A 19,328-nucleotide genomic window follows, 5' to 3' on the forward strand; every position below is an offset into this window, starting at 1 on the left:
ATATAATATACATATAAGGCATATCAGCATTAAATAATTCTCAGTAATTTCCTCCCTGCTTAATTTATCATAAGGAATGTGCCTGGTGATTTACTTAGATAATCAACAGCTATTAAGATGACCATCTTTTCTTTAATTACACTTAAAATGAAAAATTCTTAAAAGCAGGGCACTACGTATTGTGGCAGTTTCTCTTATTCATATCACTACCATTATTTATTGAGTTGGCTCCAAGCTTCCTGGTAACCAAAGTAAAAAGGTGTGCATAATCAATACAAAATATATGCTATCCATGAGATAAAAACCAGTCATCCAGATACTTAGATGAAGTGCAATTATTTCCTTTGTCAAGACTGAGTTTCTTACAAAGAGGATGCATCTGACCAAAATAAAAGCCTCATGGGCATACTAACAAAAAATATACCACGTTTCAACGGCAGTTGCTTATAGCTAAAGGCAGTGCAACTTGGTAAAAGCAATTCTGTGATGGCCTAAAATGATGCGAGGTAACTACGTAGCCCTAGATTGATCTGATTTTTTCAAAGAATAAAATTTAGAGTAGCTTGATCACTGAATATCTTATATTCTCAAAACCACAGCCACACTGTGCTCCCAGGGAAAAGACATTCTAAGCTTGACTTGGACCTAGAATGCAGGTACTCTGTGTGCAAATTCAGATTTAGGTGTAGATTGTCAAGTCTTCCCCAGGGACCCCTAGTGCTACCCACTGCCCCTTGCTCCCAGCACACTGCCGTTTAATAATCCATAACAGTGATTCTCAAACTTGAATGTGCGTCAGAATCACTAGAGTGCTTGCTAAAATTGCTGGGCCCCACCCCAGAGTTCCTAACTCAGTATTTTCTGAAATGGGCCTTGTAATGTGTGTTTCTAACAAGTTCCCACGTGATGGTGATGGTCATAGTGGAACCACACTTTGAAAACCAATAATCTACAAAAGGGGTCAGCAAACGTCTTCTGTTAAGGGGCAAATAGTAAATATTTTAGGTTTTGAAGGTCATACAGTTTTTTTGCTACTACCTAACTCTGCATTCATAGTGCAAAAGCAGCCACAGACAATACTAAAAACAACACAGGCATGATTGTGTTCCAGTAAAACTTTACTTATGCAAACAAACAGTGGGCTGGATTTGGCCCACAGGCTATAGTTTGCTGACCCCTGATCTACATCAAACTGCTGGGATCTGTAAGCCCATGCATCACCAAAAAGCTCTCCCCCATTACTGGCCTTGTCGTAGTGCCTGAAGGCTGCCAGCAAAGTGTCAAATTTTTGGTAATTAACTTTCTTCAAGTGATGCCGAACTGCTGCAATCAGGGCTCGCTGTCTATCCTTGCCTCGAAGATATTCACCTGGAAGTCTATTATGGATGAGATCACCAACTCCTATTGAAGAGAGAAAAAAGTTGATGGGTGCTGACGAGTTGATGGGTGCAGCACACCAACATGGCACAAGTATACATATGTAACAAACCTGCACGTTATGCACATGTACCCTAGAACTTAAAGTATAATAATAATAATAATAATAAAAAACAACAAAAAAAGTTTTCTACATAAGTTTAAAGTCTTTCTATATTATTTCTACCTTTTAAAAAAAGAGAGTGAGAGAGATCTAGCAACCTCTGTGAATGAAAGGAACATCTAACTCTGACATGATTATGCAGCATGTCAGAAAATCCTTATGTACTATAAAGAAAAGTACATAAATTAATTGATAAAAATTAATATTTCTGTTTTATGTTACCTCTCTGCTCAAGAAGAAAATCTAAAAAAATGAATTTCGTGTGGACATCACCAACCGCATTCAGCTGTCAAGTATTTTCCTTCGACAGTGAAGTCCTTGCTTGACTACCTCTTGGCCATTTGTCTACAATGCTGAGGATCTGAAAGCTAGGGCTGAGTCCAGGTGGGGACCACTCAGCGTGCCTTGAAACTGACTAAACTGGGAAAGCCTTGTAAAAATCAAACTCAAATTATCTACTCTCTCCTATGTAAGTTTCCAGTTGGCTGTCAGTCTGCATACCAAGTTCCCATTTCTCAGCCTTGCTTCCACTCACGCTACCACCAGCACTGGAGGCCTGCCTCCCTTCATAGCTCCATTAACTAAGAGAGTCCTGACCCACACCCCAACTAGAGTTGACCATGCTGCTCCAGATGTGGCGGTTTGGTGGATATCGCCAGAGGAGACCTCCTGCCTCTGTTCATTTTCCCCAGCCTACACATACCTCCCATCTTCCTGCCAGGACTCTCAGCTTTCTCTTATTCTTTCAATCCATCAATTCATGCTATAAATATTAGTGAAAGATGTCCTATGTGCTGGATCCTGAGGATCCAACAGACAGCAAGACAGAGCACCCACCAGCATGAAGCTTGCCCTCAAACAGGCAGAATTTACCATGATTACCTACTTCTTTTTCAAGCTAATTGATGGTTTCCTAGTCATCCCTTACCCTCTTCAAAAGATACTAAAGCCTCTAAGATGGATAGACATCCATTAAACATTAGTAGTTTGTGTAAAAACAGAACCCAAATACAATTTCCTAATGTAGTAATTAATGATGATCCAAACCACTGTCTTGCAAAAGTTCAATAAATATTTATTCTATTTATCAATGAGTGAACTTTAGCTAAAACATTTTTCATAGTGGTTCTTAAACCTTAGTGTATATAAGAACCTACTGAATCAGAATATCTACGGCATGGGTCCCAGGAATGTGCAGATTTAATAAACTCCCTGGATGATTTTAATGCAGGTAGTCTGCAGCCCATGTTTTGAGAACCACTGATACACAGCCCAATCCTGATAAGCTGTAGCATATTTTTCCCTTTGGATATCTGCTGTTTAGATTGCCTAGAAATACAGACAAAATACAAGTAAGTTTCTTCTGCTACTTTATGTATTGATTGACTGATTAACTGACTGGCTAGCTGGCTGGCTGGTAGGAAAAGAGTGGTTCTTAATTATGTGGTTGTAGAGTACAGTGCTTTCTCATATTTGAATGTGCTTAAAATTCACCCGGAAATACAGTTAAAATGCAGTTTCTGATTCAGTAATTCTGGGATGGGGCCTGAGGTTCTGCATTTCTAAGATGCTCCCAGGGGATGCCAAAACTGGCAGTCTACAGACCACACTTTGAGAAGTTAGGACCTAGGACAATATCCGACTTCATTAAAAAGCTGCTCCATTTCACTTTGGTTTGTTTAATATAAGCCATATTTATTTTTCTTAAATAAAAGTCAAAGCCTTAACTATACTTACAGTACTCATTACAAGGGCTTCCAACTGTACCTATTTCAAACACAATATGAAAAAACAATTTGTTATATACTTTTCCCATTAATGTTAATGCAACATTTTAAGCCTTTAAAATTAGAAGACCTGATGGTGAGCTTAACTGTGTAACTTTGCAGGGATTTTTGTTGCTGTTTGTTTGGGGTTTTTTACAGAGAAAGTGTGTATATTTACCATACTCCTCAGGACGAAGACAAGCTCCAAATGTGTAGTCTGGGGGAACATTCATTGTTTCTGCAATGCTATCAAAGAAAACAAATCCTTAGTTAAAATACCCACCACATGGCATCTCTGGAATTTAAAATATGTTTGCCATATGTTCTTAGTAGCCCATATTTTATCTCATAACCAAACTATGAAGATCAAACAAAAGTTCTCCAATAGATCTTTTGTCTGATCTTCCACTTGCATTAACAATGACTGAATGCTTTCACCCTCTTTCAGGAGCCCAGAATTACAAAGGGAAAACAGAACACATTCAAAGCAAAATTACCAAAGTATAAATAGAGAGCAAGACAGACAGACAGGAAAGACAAAGAAAAACGTAAACACAGTAAGTTAAATCTCTGATATCTCACAAATAATGCTTTATGCAAAATTATCCCTCTCTCTTCTCCAGTGCCCTCTGCATTTTGGAGAACTCACTGCTTTCCTGAAATCCCAAATTCTATAGACATTAACAGATTAACTGATTAACAATAAAATCATGATTTTCTTATTTAATAGATAGAATCTAATAGGCACACCAACAGTTACCACAAGAATACTTTTTAAATTCTATACAAAGAAACTATCAATTTGAAGTTAATCATTAACTTACGGATCGAAAACTCTTCCTAGTTTATGTTGAAACTTTTCTTTGAAATCATCCTCTCTTTTGGATACAAACTTAGCTCCTCTTTTCCTGCAAAATTAGAATATTATCAGGTATCTCTATTACCTAAAGTATTCTTGGCTGCCAAATATACGTAAGGTGAAGAATACCATAGTATCATTAGGCCTTCAAGGAACAAATGTAGTTTCAAAAGAAACTCTCTGCTAAAAATAAAGTTTTATGTGTTCATTTTTCTTCCATTTACACTAAAATAAAATAAATCTTGATTAATGAATAAGGTAAGCAAACAATATTTTTAGTAAATAAAAACAAGGTGTTAATATTATTATTGTAAATGTAGCTCCTGGCCAGGCACAGTGACTCACTGCCGTAATCCCAACACTCTGGGAGGCCGAGCTGGACAGATGGCTTCAGCTCAGGAATTTGAGACTAGCTTGGGCAACATGGCGAAACTCTGTCTCTTAAAAAAAATACAAAAACTAGCTTGGTGTGGTGGCATGCACCTGTAGTCCCAGCTACTCGAGAGGCTGAGCTAGGAGGATCGCTTGAGCCTGGGAGGCTGAGGTTGCAGTGAGCTGAGATGACGCCACTGTACTCCAGCCTGGGTGACAAAGTGAGACCCTGTCTCAAAAAAATAATATAAAGTAAGTGTAGCTTGTAAAATTGCTAGAAGAAAATTAAGCATCAGGCCAGGCACAGTGGTTCATGCCTGTAATCTCAACACTTTAGGAAGCTAAAGCTGCAGGATCAGTTGAGGCCAGGAATTTGAGACGAGCCTGGGTAACATAGTGAGATCCCATCTCTACAAAAAATAAAAATAAATATAAAAAAATTTAGCATCAAATAAATAAATAGCCAAAGGATATAAACAAATAACTCACATCTAGTAAGCAAATACATGGGGAATTTATGATACTCTCTAGTAATAAAATAAATGTAAAATAAAAGAATAACAAAGTGCCACTTCTAACCTAGTAAACAAGCAAATATATGTAAGTATACTGAGAGAGAGAATATCTAACTTTGGCAAAAAGTATAGTAAAACATTTACAGATTGCTAGTGCAAATTCCTACAGTCCTTTTGAAAATAATTGGGCAATATGAATCAAAAAGCATAAAAACACTCATGTCCTTTTATCCACATCTGGGAACCAATAATAATGATATAATCCAGATAGCAATTAAAAATGTAGAAAAGAGGCTGGGCACGGTGGCTCACACCTGCAATCCCACCGCTTTGGGAGGCTAAAGTGGGCAGATCACTTGAGGTCAGGAGTTCGAGACCAGCCTGACCAACATGGTAAAACCCTAGCTCTACTAAAAATACAAAAATTATCCAGGTGTGGTGGAACATGCCCATAATCCCAGGTACTTGGGAGGCTGAGGCAAGACAGTCACTTGAACCTGGGAGTCAGAGGCTGCACTAAGCCAAGAGCATGCCACGGCACTCCAGCCTGGGCAACAGAGTGAGCCTGTCTCAAAAAAAAAAATGTAGACAAGTTATATGTATAAAAAATGTTTGTAGCTTATTGACTACAACAGAATAAAGAAAAGAATCAAAATATTCAGTTGCGGACGGTGATTAAATTATATCACATTAATAAGAATACACTGCATGCATTTTCAATGCTGGGATATACAGCAATATATAATTATTTTGTGTTAGGTGGAAAACAGGATATAAAATGGGATTGCACTCTGGTGTAAGGATAAAATACATTAAAATGATAATAATGGCTGAATTATAGTGAACAGGATTATAAGTGATTTTATTTTGCCAGTTTTTTGTAAAATAATTTTGTTACTTCTACTGTTGTGATTAAATGAATAAAATTTCTTTTGAAACCTGTAAAATTACACTATTATTTAATAACATTAAAATTAATAAATTATCTATTGTTTTGCTAAGACTAAAGACAATGAACATTACATTCTTAAACTCCATTTGCTTTTCAAAGTATCTCCTGTGCTATTGAACTACTGAGCTGAATAAATTTCTGGAGAAGAGTAACACTCTGTGGAGGAACAAAAGAAGAAATACAAGTAATTCATCTCATTTCTTCATTTCCTTCCCATTTGTTGGTGGGGGGAAGAATGTAGGTGGAGTCAGAATAAATCAATGCAGTTTAGGGCTATAACTTGAACAAACCGAGTTAACAATCTAAAAATCAGCTCCAGGCCAGGCGCGGTGGCTCACACCTGTAATCCCAGCACTTTGGGAGGCTGAAGTGGGTGGATTATCCTGAGGTCAGAAGTTCGAGACCAGCCTGGCCAACATGGTGAAACCCCATCTCTACTAAAAATACAAAAATTAGCCAGGAGTGGTGGCAGGCGCCTGTAATCCCAGCTACTTGGGAGGCTGAGGCAGGAGAATCACTTGAACCTGGGAGGTGGAGGTTTCAGTGAGCCAAGATCACACCACTGCACTCCAGCCTGGGCGACAGAGTGAAACTCCGTCTCAAAAAAAAAAAAAAATCAGCTCCAAGATACATAATTAGGAACATGCAGAGATAGGAAAAAGAAATGTAAGGCACAGAGCCAACTCTTTTTAGTCAAGAACTGCCTGGAGTATGCTTCTGCAACAATCAGGAAGTATCTGTGGGCAACCATGTATGTCAGAATATCAATAACTGCAACATCATTACACAATCTCTTAGCATTCACGAACCAACTCAGATAAAGCTCTTTGTGTGCCAGTGAATTCATTCATTCACACACGTGCACAAACACGTGCACTCGCACATGCATGCCTACCATCTGATGACTCAAATCAAAGTTTGATTTGACTTTGCTTTGATTATTCAAACCAAAGGTCCTAAGCGGAATATAGATAGAGATCCTTTTTGTTTATTTGTTTTTGTTTTTGTTTTTTGAGACAGTCTTGCTCTGTCACCCAGGTGGGAGTGCAATGGCGCCATCTCAACTCACTGAAACCTCCGCCTCCCGGGTTCAAGTGATTCTCCTGCCTCAGCCTCCCAAGTAGCTGGGACTACAGGTGTGTGCCACCACACTCAGCTAATTTTTGTATTTTTAGTAGAGGCAGGGTTTCACTGTGTTGGCCAGGCTAGTCTCGAATTCTTGACCTCGTGATCTGCCTGCCTCAGCCTCCCAAAGTGCTGGGATTATAGGCATGAGCCACCATGCCCAGCCAATAGAGATCCTCTTCTACAGAGGAAATGTATCCCATAAAAGTTGAAAGTAAACCAAATTTGTATGTTAAATTGTGCATATAAAATTAGATGCCTCAAAATGTAAACTAACACACTTGACTCCAAGTTTATAACAGAAATCAAACCGAATGAAGTTGTGAGCTCTTTTTAAATTGCAACAAAAAGAATAAAGAATTTATCTACTGCTAGCAATAACATTCCAATTAAGTTTCAAAATACAAAAAGGCTCAGGCGCAGTGGCTCATGCCGGTAATCCCAGCATTTTGGGAGGCTGAGGTGGGCGGATCACCTGAGGTCATGTTTTCGAGACCAGCCTGACAAACATGATGAAACTCCATCTCTACTAAAAATACAAAAATTAGCCAGGCATGGTGGCGCACACCTGTAATCCCAGCTACTCGGGAGGCTGAGGCATGAGAATCGCTTGAACCCAGAAGGTAGAGGTTGCAGTGAGCCGAGATCATGCCACTGCATTCCAGCCTGGGTGACAGAGGGAGACTCCATCTCAAAAAAAAAGAAAAAATGTATGATCATATAAAACACTGTTCCATAAACAATGTCCCCTTGGGGATAGACAAGTTGGAGGGAAGCATGCCCTGCTCACTGTTTGCCCTTATAAACTTTGTGAGTTTTTCTGTGGCAACACTAAATCATTGATAGTTGCTCTGCTCTTAGGATGTTCTTGAGGACCACATTGTTGTTAATGTGTTTACCTCATATGTTTTACAAACGGATAGCAAGTTTATATTTCTAACCCACTGAAAATGGATAAACCATATCTGTCTCCTTTTAAGTATCAATTTATTATATTTAATTATAAATCTCTATAGTCCTTAAATCTTTAAATAATATCTTTACACTTTCCTTTATACATAGTTCAACTATTTTAATAATAAGAAATTTATGTTAAATTGTGCATATAAAATTAGATGCCTCAAAATGTAAACTAATAAGAAATATTTATTATGTAAATGCTTCGTCTATATCCTAAATAAAAACTGTCTCATGCAGGGTTACTATGATACTGAAAAATTTATTCTATGTGTGCGTTTTACCATCCTTATTTTGAATAATTCAAGTATCAGAAACCCATGTAATAAAGGAGGGAAAGAGGAATGGAAATCATTTTTGAAGCCCATAAACAGGTGATCAAGAATCAAGTGCCTATAGATCTGGTGCAGTGGTTAGGGCTGCCTCTAGAGCCAACACTGCCTGGATTTCATTCTTACCCCTGATACATCTGAGCTGCATGATCTTAGGCAAATGATTTAACCCCTCTGTTCCTCAGCTTTTTCACCTGTAAAATGGGAAGAATAAAAATTAGAATACACCTATCCTGTGGAGTTCTTAGTAGGATTAAACTAATAATACATAAAGTGCTCAGAATTTTGCCTCTATAACTGAGAGCTGTTATTGTCACGGGGACAAAATAGGCAAAAGAGTGAGGCAAGTTGGATACCTGCAGGAATGCTAAGTCTGTGTGCATGCTGGGCCTATGGAAACCTAAAGGGCCATTGTCTCCTTTAAAAAGGGCAGAGATCAGAACAAATCTACCCCTATCATTGACAAATGTGAATGCAAGGCCCGTGCATTAGTTTCATGTGGTTGCTCTAAGAAATTACCAAAAACTGATGGCTTTAAAAAATGTATTCTCTCACAGTTCTAGAAGCCAGAAGTCTGAAATCAAACTGTCAGCAAGGCCACATTTCCTCTAACAGCTTTAGGGGAGAATTCATTTCTTCCTTTTTTTGCTGTTTTCCCTAGAGACGGCATCTTGCTATGTTGCCCAGGCTGGCCTCTAGCTCCTGGGTTCCAGCCATCCTCCCACCTGAGCCTCTGAAAGCACTGGGACTACAGGCATATGCCACCACACCCAGCCCATTCCTTGCTTCTTCCAAGTCTGATGGCTGTTGGCATTACTTCACATTCCTTGGTTATAGGCACATCGCACCAATATCTATCTCCATCTTCACATACCTTCCCTTGTGCGTATCTTTTCCTCTTGTGTATCAAATTTTCTTCTTCCCCTCTATAGATACTAATCATTGGATTTAACACCCACTCAGGTAATCCAGAATGATCTCTTCATCTCAAGATCCTTTATTACGTCTGCAAAGACCCTTTTTCCACACCAAGTAACATTCATAGGTTCTGGGCATCGGGACATAGACATATCTTTTGGGGGAGAGTGCAACAACACCAGTATTTAGAATCTTCAACCCATGGCACCAGTAAGATCCACAATCTTCTGATATTTTTAAGCATAACGAGAAATCTAGACTTTTATGAGCAACCTTCCAAAGTTTACGTGTTGGCTCAGATATAAAATATAACACAGGAAATGAAAAACTAAGGACCCAATTTTGTTTTCTAGGGAAGTAGTTTTTACAGCATGAAGACATAAAAAGGTCACAATTTGAAAAAGTTGAGTCTGATGCTCAGGTGCCCAAATAACTATTCAACAAAGCTGAATAACAGATATCAGGTCAAGACAGGATGGTTATCCATGCCTTTATTCCCAGCTATTCAGAAGGCTGAGGTGGATAGCTTGAGTCCAGGAGTTCAAGGTTGCAGTGAGCTATGATGGCCCTACTACACTCCAGCCTGGGTAATAGAGCAACGTGCTGTCTCAATAAATAAATAAACAAATTTCAAGTCGATTACAATTGTCTTGGTAGAGTTTTGAAAGTTCATTGTATTTAAGAAACACAAATAAAGTTGATCCCAGAGAGTTAAAACATGCATATATGTCTTTATATTTGCTTGTAACTTCAGAATAAAGACAGTAAAAAAAAGTATCATTTTTACCTCCGTAAGAACTAGACAGGATGGGTGTCAGAAGTGAAACATATTACACTGTTTTTTCTATTTTTTTCTAATCATTTTGTTTGAACCATATCATTTTATTACCTCTTCAAAAAATAAATTTTAAAAATCAACTTTTCTTTAAGTCCAAATGTCTAACACTTGTTCCTGGGCACAGTGTAATTAAACTTACATTTGTAGTTCATGGAGCCAATACAAAGATTTTGCCATGGCTCGTCCATCATTAAAATGTGGTGTTGGTACTCCATACACATTAAACCTATGGAAACTTGATGGGTTATACTTTCGGTTCTTTGCCTCTCCTGTGGAAAAAGAAAGGAAGACTTATGATTTAAGCAACACAAATAACCTTATCTTGCAAGATGCACATTATGTTCTCATTGACATTGAAAATGAGAATGGAACAAAAAATGAAATTGTAACAGTGCAGAAACTGCACAGATTTAGCTAATAAAGACATAAGCATTCCCCCATGTGAGCTGGGAGACTGGTGGGATGCTACACACAACAATACCTTGTGTTAATATTTGAAAAGCTATATGTAAAAAACTCCAAAGTCTCCATCAAAAAACTGTTAGAACTAATGAATTTGGCCAGGCACACCAATGGCTCATGCCTATAATCCCAGCAATTTGGGAGGCCGAGACTGGTGGATCACTTGAGGCCAGGAGTTTGAGACCAGTCTGGCCAACATGGTGAAACCCTGTCTTCTCTAAAAATACAAAAATTAGCTGGTCGTGATGGCATGCACCTGTAATCCCAGCTATCTGGGAGGCTGAGGCAGGAGAATCGCTTGAACCCAGGAGGCGGAGGTTGCAGTGAGCTGAGATCATGCCACTGCACTCCAGCCTGGGCAACAGAGTAAGGCTCTTTCTCAAAAAAAAAAAAAGAAAAGAACTAATAAATGAATTAAGTAAAGTCAAAGAATACAAAATCAACACATAAAAATCCATGGCATTTCTATAAAAAATAACAACCTAGACAAAAAAGAAATCAAGAAAATAATTCAATTTATGATAGCCTAAAAAAAAAATACTTAGGAATAAACTTAACCAAGGAGGTAAAAGACCTGTACACTGAAAACTATAAAACAATGATGAAAGAAATTGAAGAGGACACAAATAAAATGAAAAGATATTCCACGCTCATCGATCAGAATAATTAATTTTCTTAAAATGTTCATACTACCCAAAGCAAAATACAGATTCAATGTGATCCCTATCAAAATTCCAGTAGCATTCTTCACAGAAACAGAAAAAAAAATCCTAAAATTTATATAGAACCAAAAAAGGCTCTGGATAGCCAAAGTAATTATAAGGAAAAAGAAAAAAAGTTAGAGGCATTACATGTCCGGATTTAAATTATATTACAGAGCTGTAGTAATTAGAACAGTATGGTACTGGCAACAGACATACAGACTAGTGGAACAGAATGGAGAGCCCAGAAATAAATCCAAACATATACAATGCACTAATTTTCAACAAGGGCAGCAAGAAGAAACAATGGAGCAAGGATAGTCTCTTCAATAAATGGTCCTGGGAAACCTGATTTCCACATGCAGCACCATACACAAAAATCAACTCAAAACAGATTAAAAAAAAAAATGTAAGACCTGAAACCATAAAACTCATAGAAGAAAAAACAGAGGAAAAATTTATTGACATTGGCCTTGGCAATGATGTCTTAAATACAAAAGCTCAGACTACAAAAGCAGAAATAAATAAATGAGACTACATCAAATTAAAAACCTTCTGCACAGCAAAGGAAACAATCACCAAAATGAAAAGGCAACCTATGAGTTGGGAAAAAAATACTTGCAAACTATATATCTGATAGAGGGTTAATATTCAAAATTTATAGAAAATATGTAACTCAATTCTTTTTTTTTTTTTTTTTTTGAGACAGAGTCTTGCTCTGTCACCCAGGCTGGAGTGCAGTGGTGTGGTCTTGGCTCACTGCAACCTCCACCTCCTGGGTTCACACCATTCTCCTGCCTCAGCCTCCCAAGTAGCTGGAACTACAGACGCCTGCCACCACGCCTGGCTAATTTTTGTTTTTTTTTAGTAGAGACGAGGTTTCACTGTGTTAGCCAGGATGGTCTCCATCTCCTGACCTCATGATCCGCCCGCCTTGGCCCCCCAAAGTGCTGGGATTACAGGTGTGAGCCACCGCACCCCGCCATGTAACTCAATTCTTAAAATGAGTGAAGAACTTTAATATTTAGAAAGTAAGTAAGGACATTGTATGGGAAAAAGACATACCAATGATGAAAAACACAGGGTCTCCACCATTGTTATGGAAATCCTGAAGATCAAGGGAGGTATGACAATGATTTAGGTCCCTGGCAGCACTTTCAACTACGCTAAGATTTGAGAGGTTTGGTGTTTTGCACTTGTTCGATTTTGTGCGATCATCAGAACATTGCGAACCTCATATTTCATTGTAATAATTTCCCTCATATTAGAAACATTCAAAGGGTGACTGAGGGCTAAGAACCCAGCAGAGGAGTCTTTTTATTTAAAATTGAATACTGTGCTTTTTTCTTTTCAAGTCTTGATGTGGTGTTAGTTTTCAATTTCAAGACAAGAAAGTAGGACTGAAACTAGAGAACAACCAAGAAGGTAAGAAATGATGGAGTAAAGACATTCAGCCTCACTAGTAATTCAAATAATGTAAATAAAAACAGTAAATGTCTTGTTATTGAAGTAACAAGAAATTATAATTGTCTCTTAGTTAAACAAAAATAAAGAAGATTGGATGAGCTCATTATTGGGAAGCGTGTGGAGAAATGGATATTCTCATATTCTGGGTCTAAGGGCAAATTGGGCAGTAATTTGAGCTGACAGTTTGGCTCTAAGAGTAAAAATTTCTCAGAAATCTAGGAATGTAACTTAAGGAAATAGCCAATCACATTTACAAAGGTATATAAACAATATGTGTCTGTAATAGTGAAAATATAATGTAGATACTGACATGAAAAGACATTCCAAAATATTTCATAAGACAAAAAAAAAAGCAAAAGGAAAAAAGTACATATGATGTGCAATAAAATGAACATACATACTGATATATATAAAAGTGCAAAGGAAAACATCTATGAAAGTATTATCGGCCGGGTGCGGTGGCTCACGCCAGTAATCCTAGCACTTTAGGAGGCCGAGGCAGATGGATCACCTGAGGTCAGAAGCTCGAGACCAGCCTGATCAACATGGTGAAACCCTGTCTCTACTAAAAATACAGAAATAGCTAGGCGTGGTGGCAGGTGCCTATAATCCCAGCTACTTGGGAAGCTGAGGCAGGAGAATTGCTTGAACCCAGGTGGCAGAGGTTGCAGTAAGCCGAGATCATGCCACTTCACTCCAGCCTGGACGAAAGAGCAAAACTCCATCTCAAAAAAAGAGAAAAGAGAAGAAAGAAAGAATCATCAGTGTGAGATAGAGAATTGTGGGAATTTTTTTTGTATATTGTATATTTCTATATAGCTTTCATTTTATAAAAGTATCACTTTAGTAATGATTAAAATTAAGTTATTTATAGTATTAAGTGTATTTTAAATGTTGTAGATCCATATTTATTGCTATTTACATATTATTTAAGTAAAACATTTAAAATATATAGAGCAGGCTCCCTAAAAGCATGGAGAGTAATATCCCATTTATTTAATGATTAATGATTTAATGGCTCAAGGATGGGGGTTAGAAAAAATGTTCAGAGAGAGGAAATGAAGCAAGATGGCAGAATAGAAAGCTCCACCAATCATGTCCCAGTCCTGTGTCCCAGACCTACGCCCGCCCCCCACCCGCTACAAGGACACCAAGTTGACAACTATCTACACAGATATGAGTGCCCATCTCAAAAACCAGGTGGGCAACTCATAGTACCTGGTTGTAACTTCATAGCACTGAAAAAAAAAAAAAGGCACTGAAGAGACAGAAAAAATAGTTTTAAATCACGAACACTACCCTTCCCCAACCCCGGCAGCAGCAGAGTGGTGTAGAGAGCTTCTCCTGGCACCAGGGCAGGGAGAATACAGCAATTGTGTGGTATTAAACTCAGTGCTTTCCTGTTAGAGCAGAATGGAAAACTGAACCAAACTTAGCTGATGCCTGTCCACAGAGGCAGCATTTAAATCAGCCCTATCAAAAAAGGAATTGCCAATCCCAGTAGTCTGAACTTGAGTGCCCGCAAACGTCGCCACCAAGGGCTACAGCACTCTGTGTCTCCAAGTAACCTTGAAAGGTGGTCTAGGCCGTAAGGACTGGAACTCTTAGGTGACTCCCAGAGCAGAACCAGGCCCAGAGACAGTGGACTAGGGGCGGGACACATGTCATACTGGGACACCAGCTGGGGCAGCCAAGGGAATGCTGTCATCACCCCTCCCCTAACCCCAGGCTGCACAACTCAGCTCATGGCTCCAAAAGGGACCCCTTCCTTCCGCTTGAGAAGAGGAGAGGGAAGAGCAGGGAAGATGTCACCTTGCATCTAGGATACCACCTCAGTCACAGCAAGATAGGGCACTGGTGGGACTCAGGAGGCTGCCATTCCAGGGTCTGGTTTGCAGATGACATTTCTAGACACACCCGGGGCCAAAAGGGAACCCACTGCTTTGAAGGAAAGAACCCAATCCTGCCAGCATTCATCACCTGCTAACTGAAGAGCTCTTGAGCCCTGAATAACCAGCTGCAGTTATCAAGGATCTTGGGTAAGCCTCTTAGACTTCCTGGCTTCAGAAGAGACTTAGCACATTGTCAGCTGTGGTAGCTACAGAGCAAAACTCCTTCTGCTTAAGAAAAGTAGAGGGAAAAGTATAGTAAAGAGGACTTTGTCTTACACCTTGGGTACCAGCATGCCCACAGGGGAGTAGAGCACCAAGTAGGCTCTTCGGGTTCCCAATTCCAGGACTTGGCTCTTGAAAATAACATTTCTGGACCTGCTCTGGGCCAGAGGGGAACCCACTGACCTGAAGGGGAAGTACCAGACCATTAACCTCAAGCTGACTTAAGAGACCTTGGGCCTTAAGAGAACATTGGTGATAGTCTGGCATTATTCCTCATGGCCTGGGGTGGCGGTGGCTACCCAGTGAGGTTCCTCTGCCTTTGGGAAGGGGAGGGAAGAGCAGAAAAGACTGTATCTTGTGGTTTGAGAGCCAGCTCAGCTGCAATACAGTAGAATACCTGGTAGACGTCTGAGGTTTTTGACTCTAGTCCTTGACTCCCAGACAGTACTTCTGTACCCACCAAAGGCCTGGGGGACCTCACCACCCTGAAGGGAAGGACACAGGCCTGGCGGGCTTTGCCACCTGTTAATTGTAGAGCCCCAGGACCTTGAGTGAACATAGGCTACAGCCAGAGGTTGAGTACAGCAGGACTTGGGTGAGACCAAATGCTACACTAGCTTCAAGTATGATCCAATACAGTCAGCAGTGGTGGCCACAGGGGTACTTGTGTCACTCAAACCCCAGCTTTAGGTGGCTCAGAACAGAGAGAAAGGCTGTATGTTTAGGAGAAAGCAAAGGAGAAGAACATGAGTTTCTGTCTTGTAACCCAGGGAATTCTCCCGGATCTTGTCCAAGTTCATCAAGGCAGTACCTCTACAAGTTTGCAAAAACTAGTGTTACTGGGCTTGGGGTGCCTCCTAAAGCAGATACAGCTTAGATCACCACACCCAAGTCCTTTCATATATCTGGAATGCATTTCCAAGATGAACGGGTACAAATAAGCACAGACAGTAAGAACTACAAGAAATATCTAACTGTTCAATGCCAGACACCAAGGAACATCTACAAGTATCAACACCATCTAGGAAAATATGACTTCACTAAATAAACTAGATAAGACACCAGGGACCAATCACAGAGCAACAGAGCTATATGTCCTTTCAGACAGAGAATTCAAAATAGCTGTGTTGAGGAAACTCAAAAGACATTTAAGATAACACAGAGAAGGAATTCAAAATTCTATCAGGTAAATTTAAGAAAGAGACTGAAATAATTAAAAAGAAACAAGCAAAGGCCAAGCGTGGTAGCTCACACATATCATTTCAGCACTTTGGGAGGCCGAGGCAGGTAAATCACCTAGGGCCACAAGTTCAAGACCAGCCTGGCCAACATGGTGAAACCCCATCTCTACTAAAAATACAAAAATTAGCCAGGCGTGATGGTGCCTATAATCCCTGCTACTGGGGAGGCTAAGACAAGAGAATCACTTGAACCTAGGAGAGGGAGGTTGCAGTGAGCCAAGATCACACCACTGCACTCCAGGCTGGGCAACAGAGTGAGACTTCATTTCAAAAAACAAAAACAAAAATAACAACAAACAAAAAAAGAATCAAGCAGAAATTCTGGAGCTGAAAAATTCAATTGACAAACTGAAAAGCACATTAGCCTCTCAATAGCAGAACTGATCAAGCAGAAGAAAGAGTTAATGAGCTTTCTGAAGAGAGGCTATTTGAAAATACAATCAGAGAAGACAAAAGAAAAAAAATTAAAAGAATGAAGTACAACTAGAATATATAGAAAAATAGTCTCAAAGGGGCAAATCTAAGAGTTGTTGGCCTTGTCAAGCAAGGTGGCTCACGTTTGTAATCCCAGTACTTTGGGAGGCCAAGGTGCAAAGATCACTTAAGCCCAGGAATTTGAGACTAGCCTGAGCAACATAGTGAGACTAAATTCATTATTTTTTATTTTATTTTATTTTTAAAGTTATTGCCCTTAAAGAGAAAATAGACAAAGAGATAGGAATAGAAAGTTTATTCAAAGAGATAGCAGAGAACTTTCCAAATCTAGAGAAAGATATCAATATCCAAGTACAAGAAGGTTATAGAACACCAAGCAGATTTAACCCAAAGAAGATTACCTCAAGACATTGAATAATCAAACTCCCAAAGGTTATGGATGAAGAAGGGATTCTAAAAGCAGTGAGAGAAAAGAAACAACATACAATGGAGCTTCAATAAATCTGGCAGTAGACTTTTCAGTGGAAACGTTACAGGAGAGAGTGCCATGACATATTTAAAGTGCTGCAGAAAAGAAACTTTTATTCTAGAATAGTATATCTTATCTGGTGAAAATATGCTTCACACATGATGAAGAAATAAAGACTCTCCCAGGCCAAAAAATAAAAATAAAAAGCAGAGGAATTTCATAAATACCAGACCTGTCTTACAAGAAATGCTTAAGGGAGTACTTCAATTTCAATCAGAAAGAAAAAAAATATTAATAAGCAATGAATAATCACCTGAAGGTGCAAAACTCACTGATAATAGTAAGCACACAGAAACACACAGAGCAGCATAGCACTATAGCTGTGGTATCCAAACTACTCTTATCCTGAGTAGATAGACTAAACAATGAACCAATCAAAAATAATAATTACAACAACTTTTCAAGACATAGAGATTATAAGAAGATATAAATAGAAACAACAGAGTTAAAAAGGTAAGGGGAGAATGTTAAGACATAGAGTTTTCATTTTTCCTTGTTTGTTGTTTATGCAAATAGTGTTAAGTTGGTATCAGGTTAAAATAATGGGTTTAAGACAATATTTGCAAGTCTCATGGGATTCATCTTTGGGACCCAAGTATTTTTTAACATACGCAAATCAATCAATGGGATATATCGTATCAACAGAATGAAGAGTAAAAAAACCGTATGATCACTTCAATTGATGCTGAAAAAGCATTTGATAAAATTCAATATCCCTTCAACAGTAGCAGTGGCTAATGCCTGTAATAATAATAGTAGCAATTCAACATTAGCAGTGGCTAATGCCGGTAATAATAAAAACCCTCAACACACCGGATATAGAAGGAACACACCTCAGTATAATAAAAGCTGTACACAACAGAATCCCAGCTAGGATGATACTGAATGGGAAAAGACTGAAAGTTCTTCCTTCATACTGGAAGTCCAAGCTACAGCAATCAGACAAGAGAAAGATATAAAGGGCATGAGAATTGGAAAGAAAGAGGCCAAACTACCCTTATTTGCAGATGATATGATCTTATATTTAGAAAAATCTAAAGAATCCATAAGAAAATTATTAGAACTGATAAATTCAGTAAAGTTACAAGATACAAAATAAACATACAAAAATTAGTAGCATTTCTATATACCAACAGTGAATGATGTGAAAAAGAAATTTAAAAAGTAATGCCATGTATTAAACACAATAGCCACACATAAAATTAAATATCTAGGAATTAACTTAATCAAAGATTTCTATAATGAAAACTATAAAACACTGATGAAAGAAATTGAACACGACGCCAAAAAATCAAAAACCATTTTATGTTCATGGATTGGAAGAATCAATATTGTTAAAATGTCCATACTACCAAAAGCAATCTACAGATTCAATGCAATCCCTACAAAAATAGCAATGACATTCTTCACAGAAATAGAAAAAAAATCCTAAAGTGTATATGAAACCACAAAACACCCAGAAAAGTCAAAGTAAAACGATTAAAACTGGAGTAATCACGTTACCTGACTTCAAATTATACTACAGAGCTGTAGTAACCAAAACAGCATGGTACTAGCAGAAAAACAGACACATAGACCAATGGAACAGAATAAAGAATCCAAACAAATCCACACACCTACAGTGAAGTCATTTTTGGCAAAGGTGCCAAGAACATACACTGAGGAAAAGACAGTCTCTTCAACAAATGGTGCTGGGAAAAACTGGATATTCATATGCAAAAGAATGAAACTAGACCCCTATCTCTTGCCATATATAAAAATAAAATCAAAATGGATTAAAAACTTAAATCTAAGACCTCAAACTATGAAACTACTACAAGAAAACATTGGGGAAAATCTCCAGGACATTGATCTGGGCAAAATTTCTGGAGTAATATCCCACAAGCACAGGCAACCAAAGCAAAAAAGGACAAATGGGATCACATCAAGTTAAAAAGCTTCTGCACTGCAAAGGATAAAATCAACTAAGTGAAAAGACAACCTACAGAATGGGAGAATATACTTGCCAACTACCCATCTGACAAGAGATTAATAACCAGGATATACAAGGAACTCACCTCTATAGAAAAAAAAATAATAATCTGATCAAAAAAGTGGACAAAACATTTAAATAGACATTTCATCAAAAAAAATACAAATAGCAGACATATGAAAAGGTGCTCAACATCACTGATAATCAGAGAAATGCAAATCAGAAGTACAATG

The 19,328-nt window shown here is 38.4% G+C and overlaps 1 protein-coding gene across 1 annotated transcript in view; it reads right to left on the reverse strand.

The window, feature by feature from the left end:
* The window catches only part of EFHB (EF-hand domain family, member B), a 67,039-nt gene that overhangs the window by 23,147 nt on the left and 24,564 nt on the right, over positions 1-19,328 (reverse strand). Inside the window, exons 6-9 of the mRNA XM_011933729.1 lie at positions 10,314-10,443; positions 4,131-4,214; positions 3,485-3,552; positions 1,247-1,401 (exon numbers count right to left, since the gene is read on the reverse strand). Coding sequence (XP_011789119.1) covers positions 1,247-1,401; positions 3,485-3,552; positions 4,131-4,214; positions 10,314-10,443 — 437 coding nt within the window. The remainder of the gene's footprint in view (positions 1-1,246; positions 1,402-3,484; positions 3,553-4,130; positions 4,215-10,313; positions 10,444-19,328) is intronic.

The sequence above is a fragment of the Colobus angolensis genome, unplaced genomic scaffold, assembly GCF_000951035.1.
Source record: "Colobus angolensis palliatus isolate OR3802 unplaced genomic scaffold, Cang.pa_1.0 Scaffold129, whole genome shotgun sequence".
In the NCBI taxonomy this organism is placed as follows: Eukaryota; Metazoa; Chordata; class Mammalia; order Primates; family Cercopithecidae; genus Colobus; species Colobus angolensis.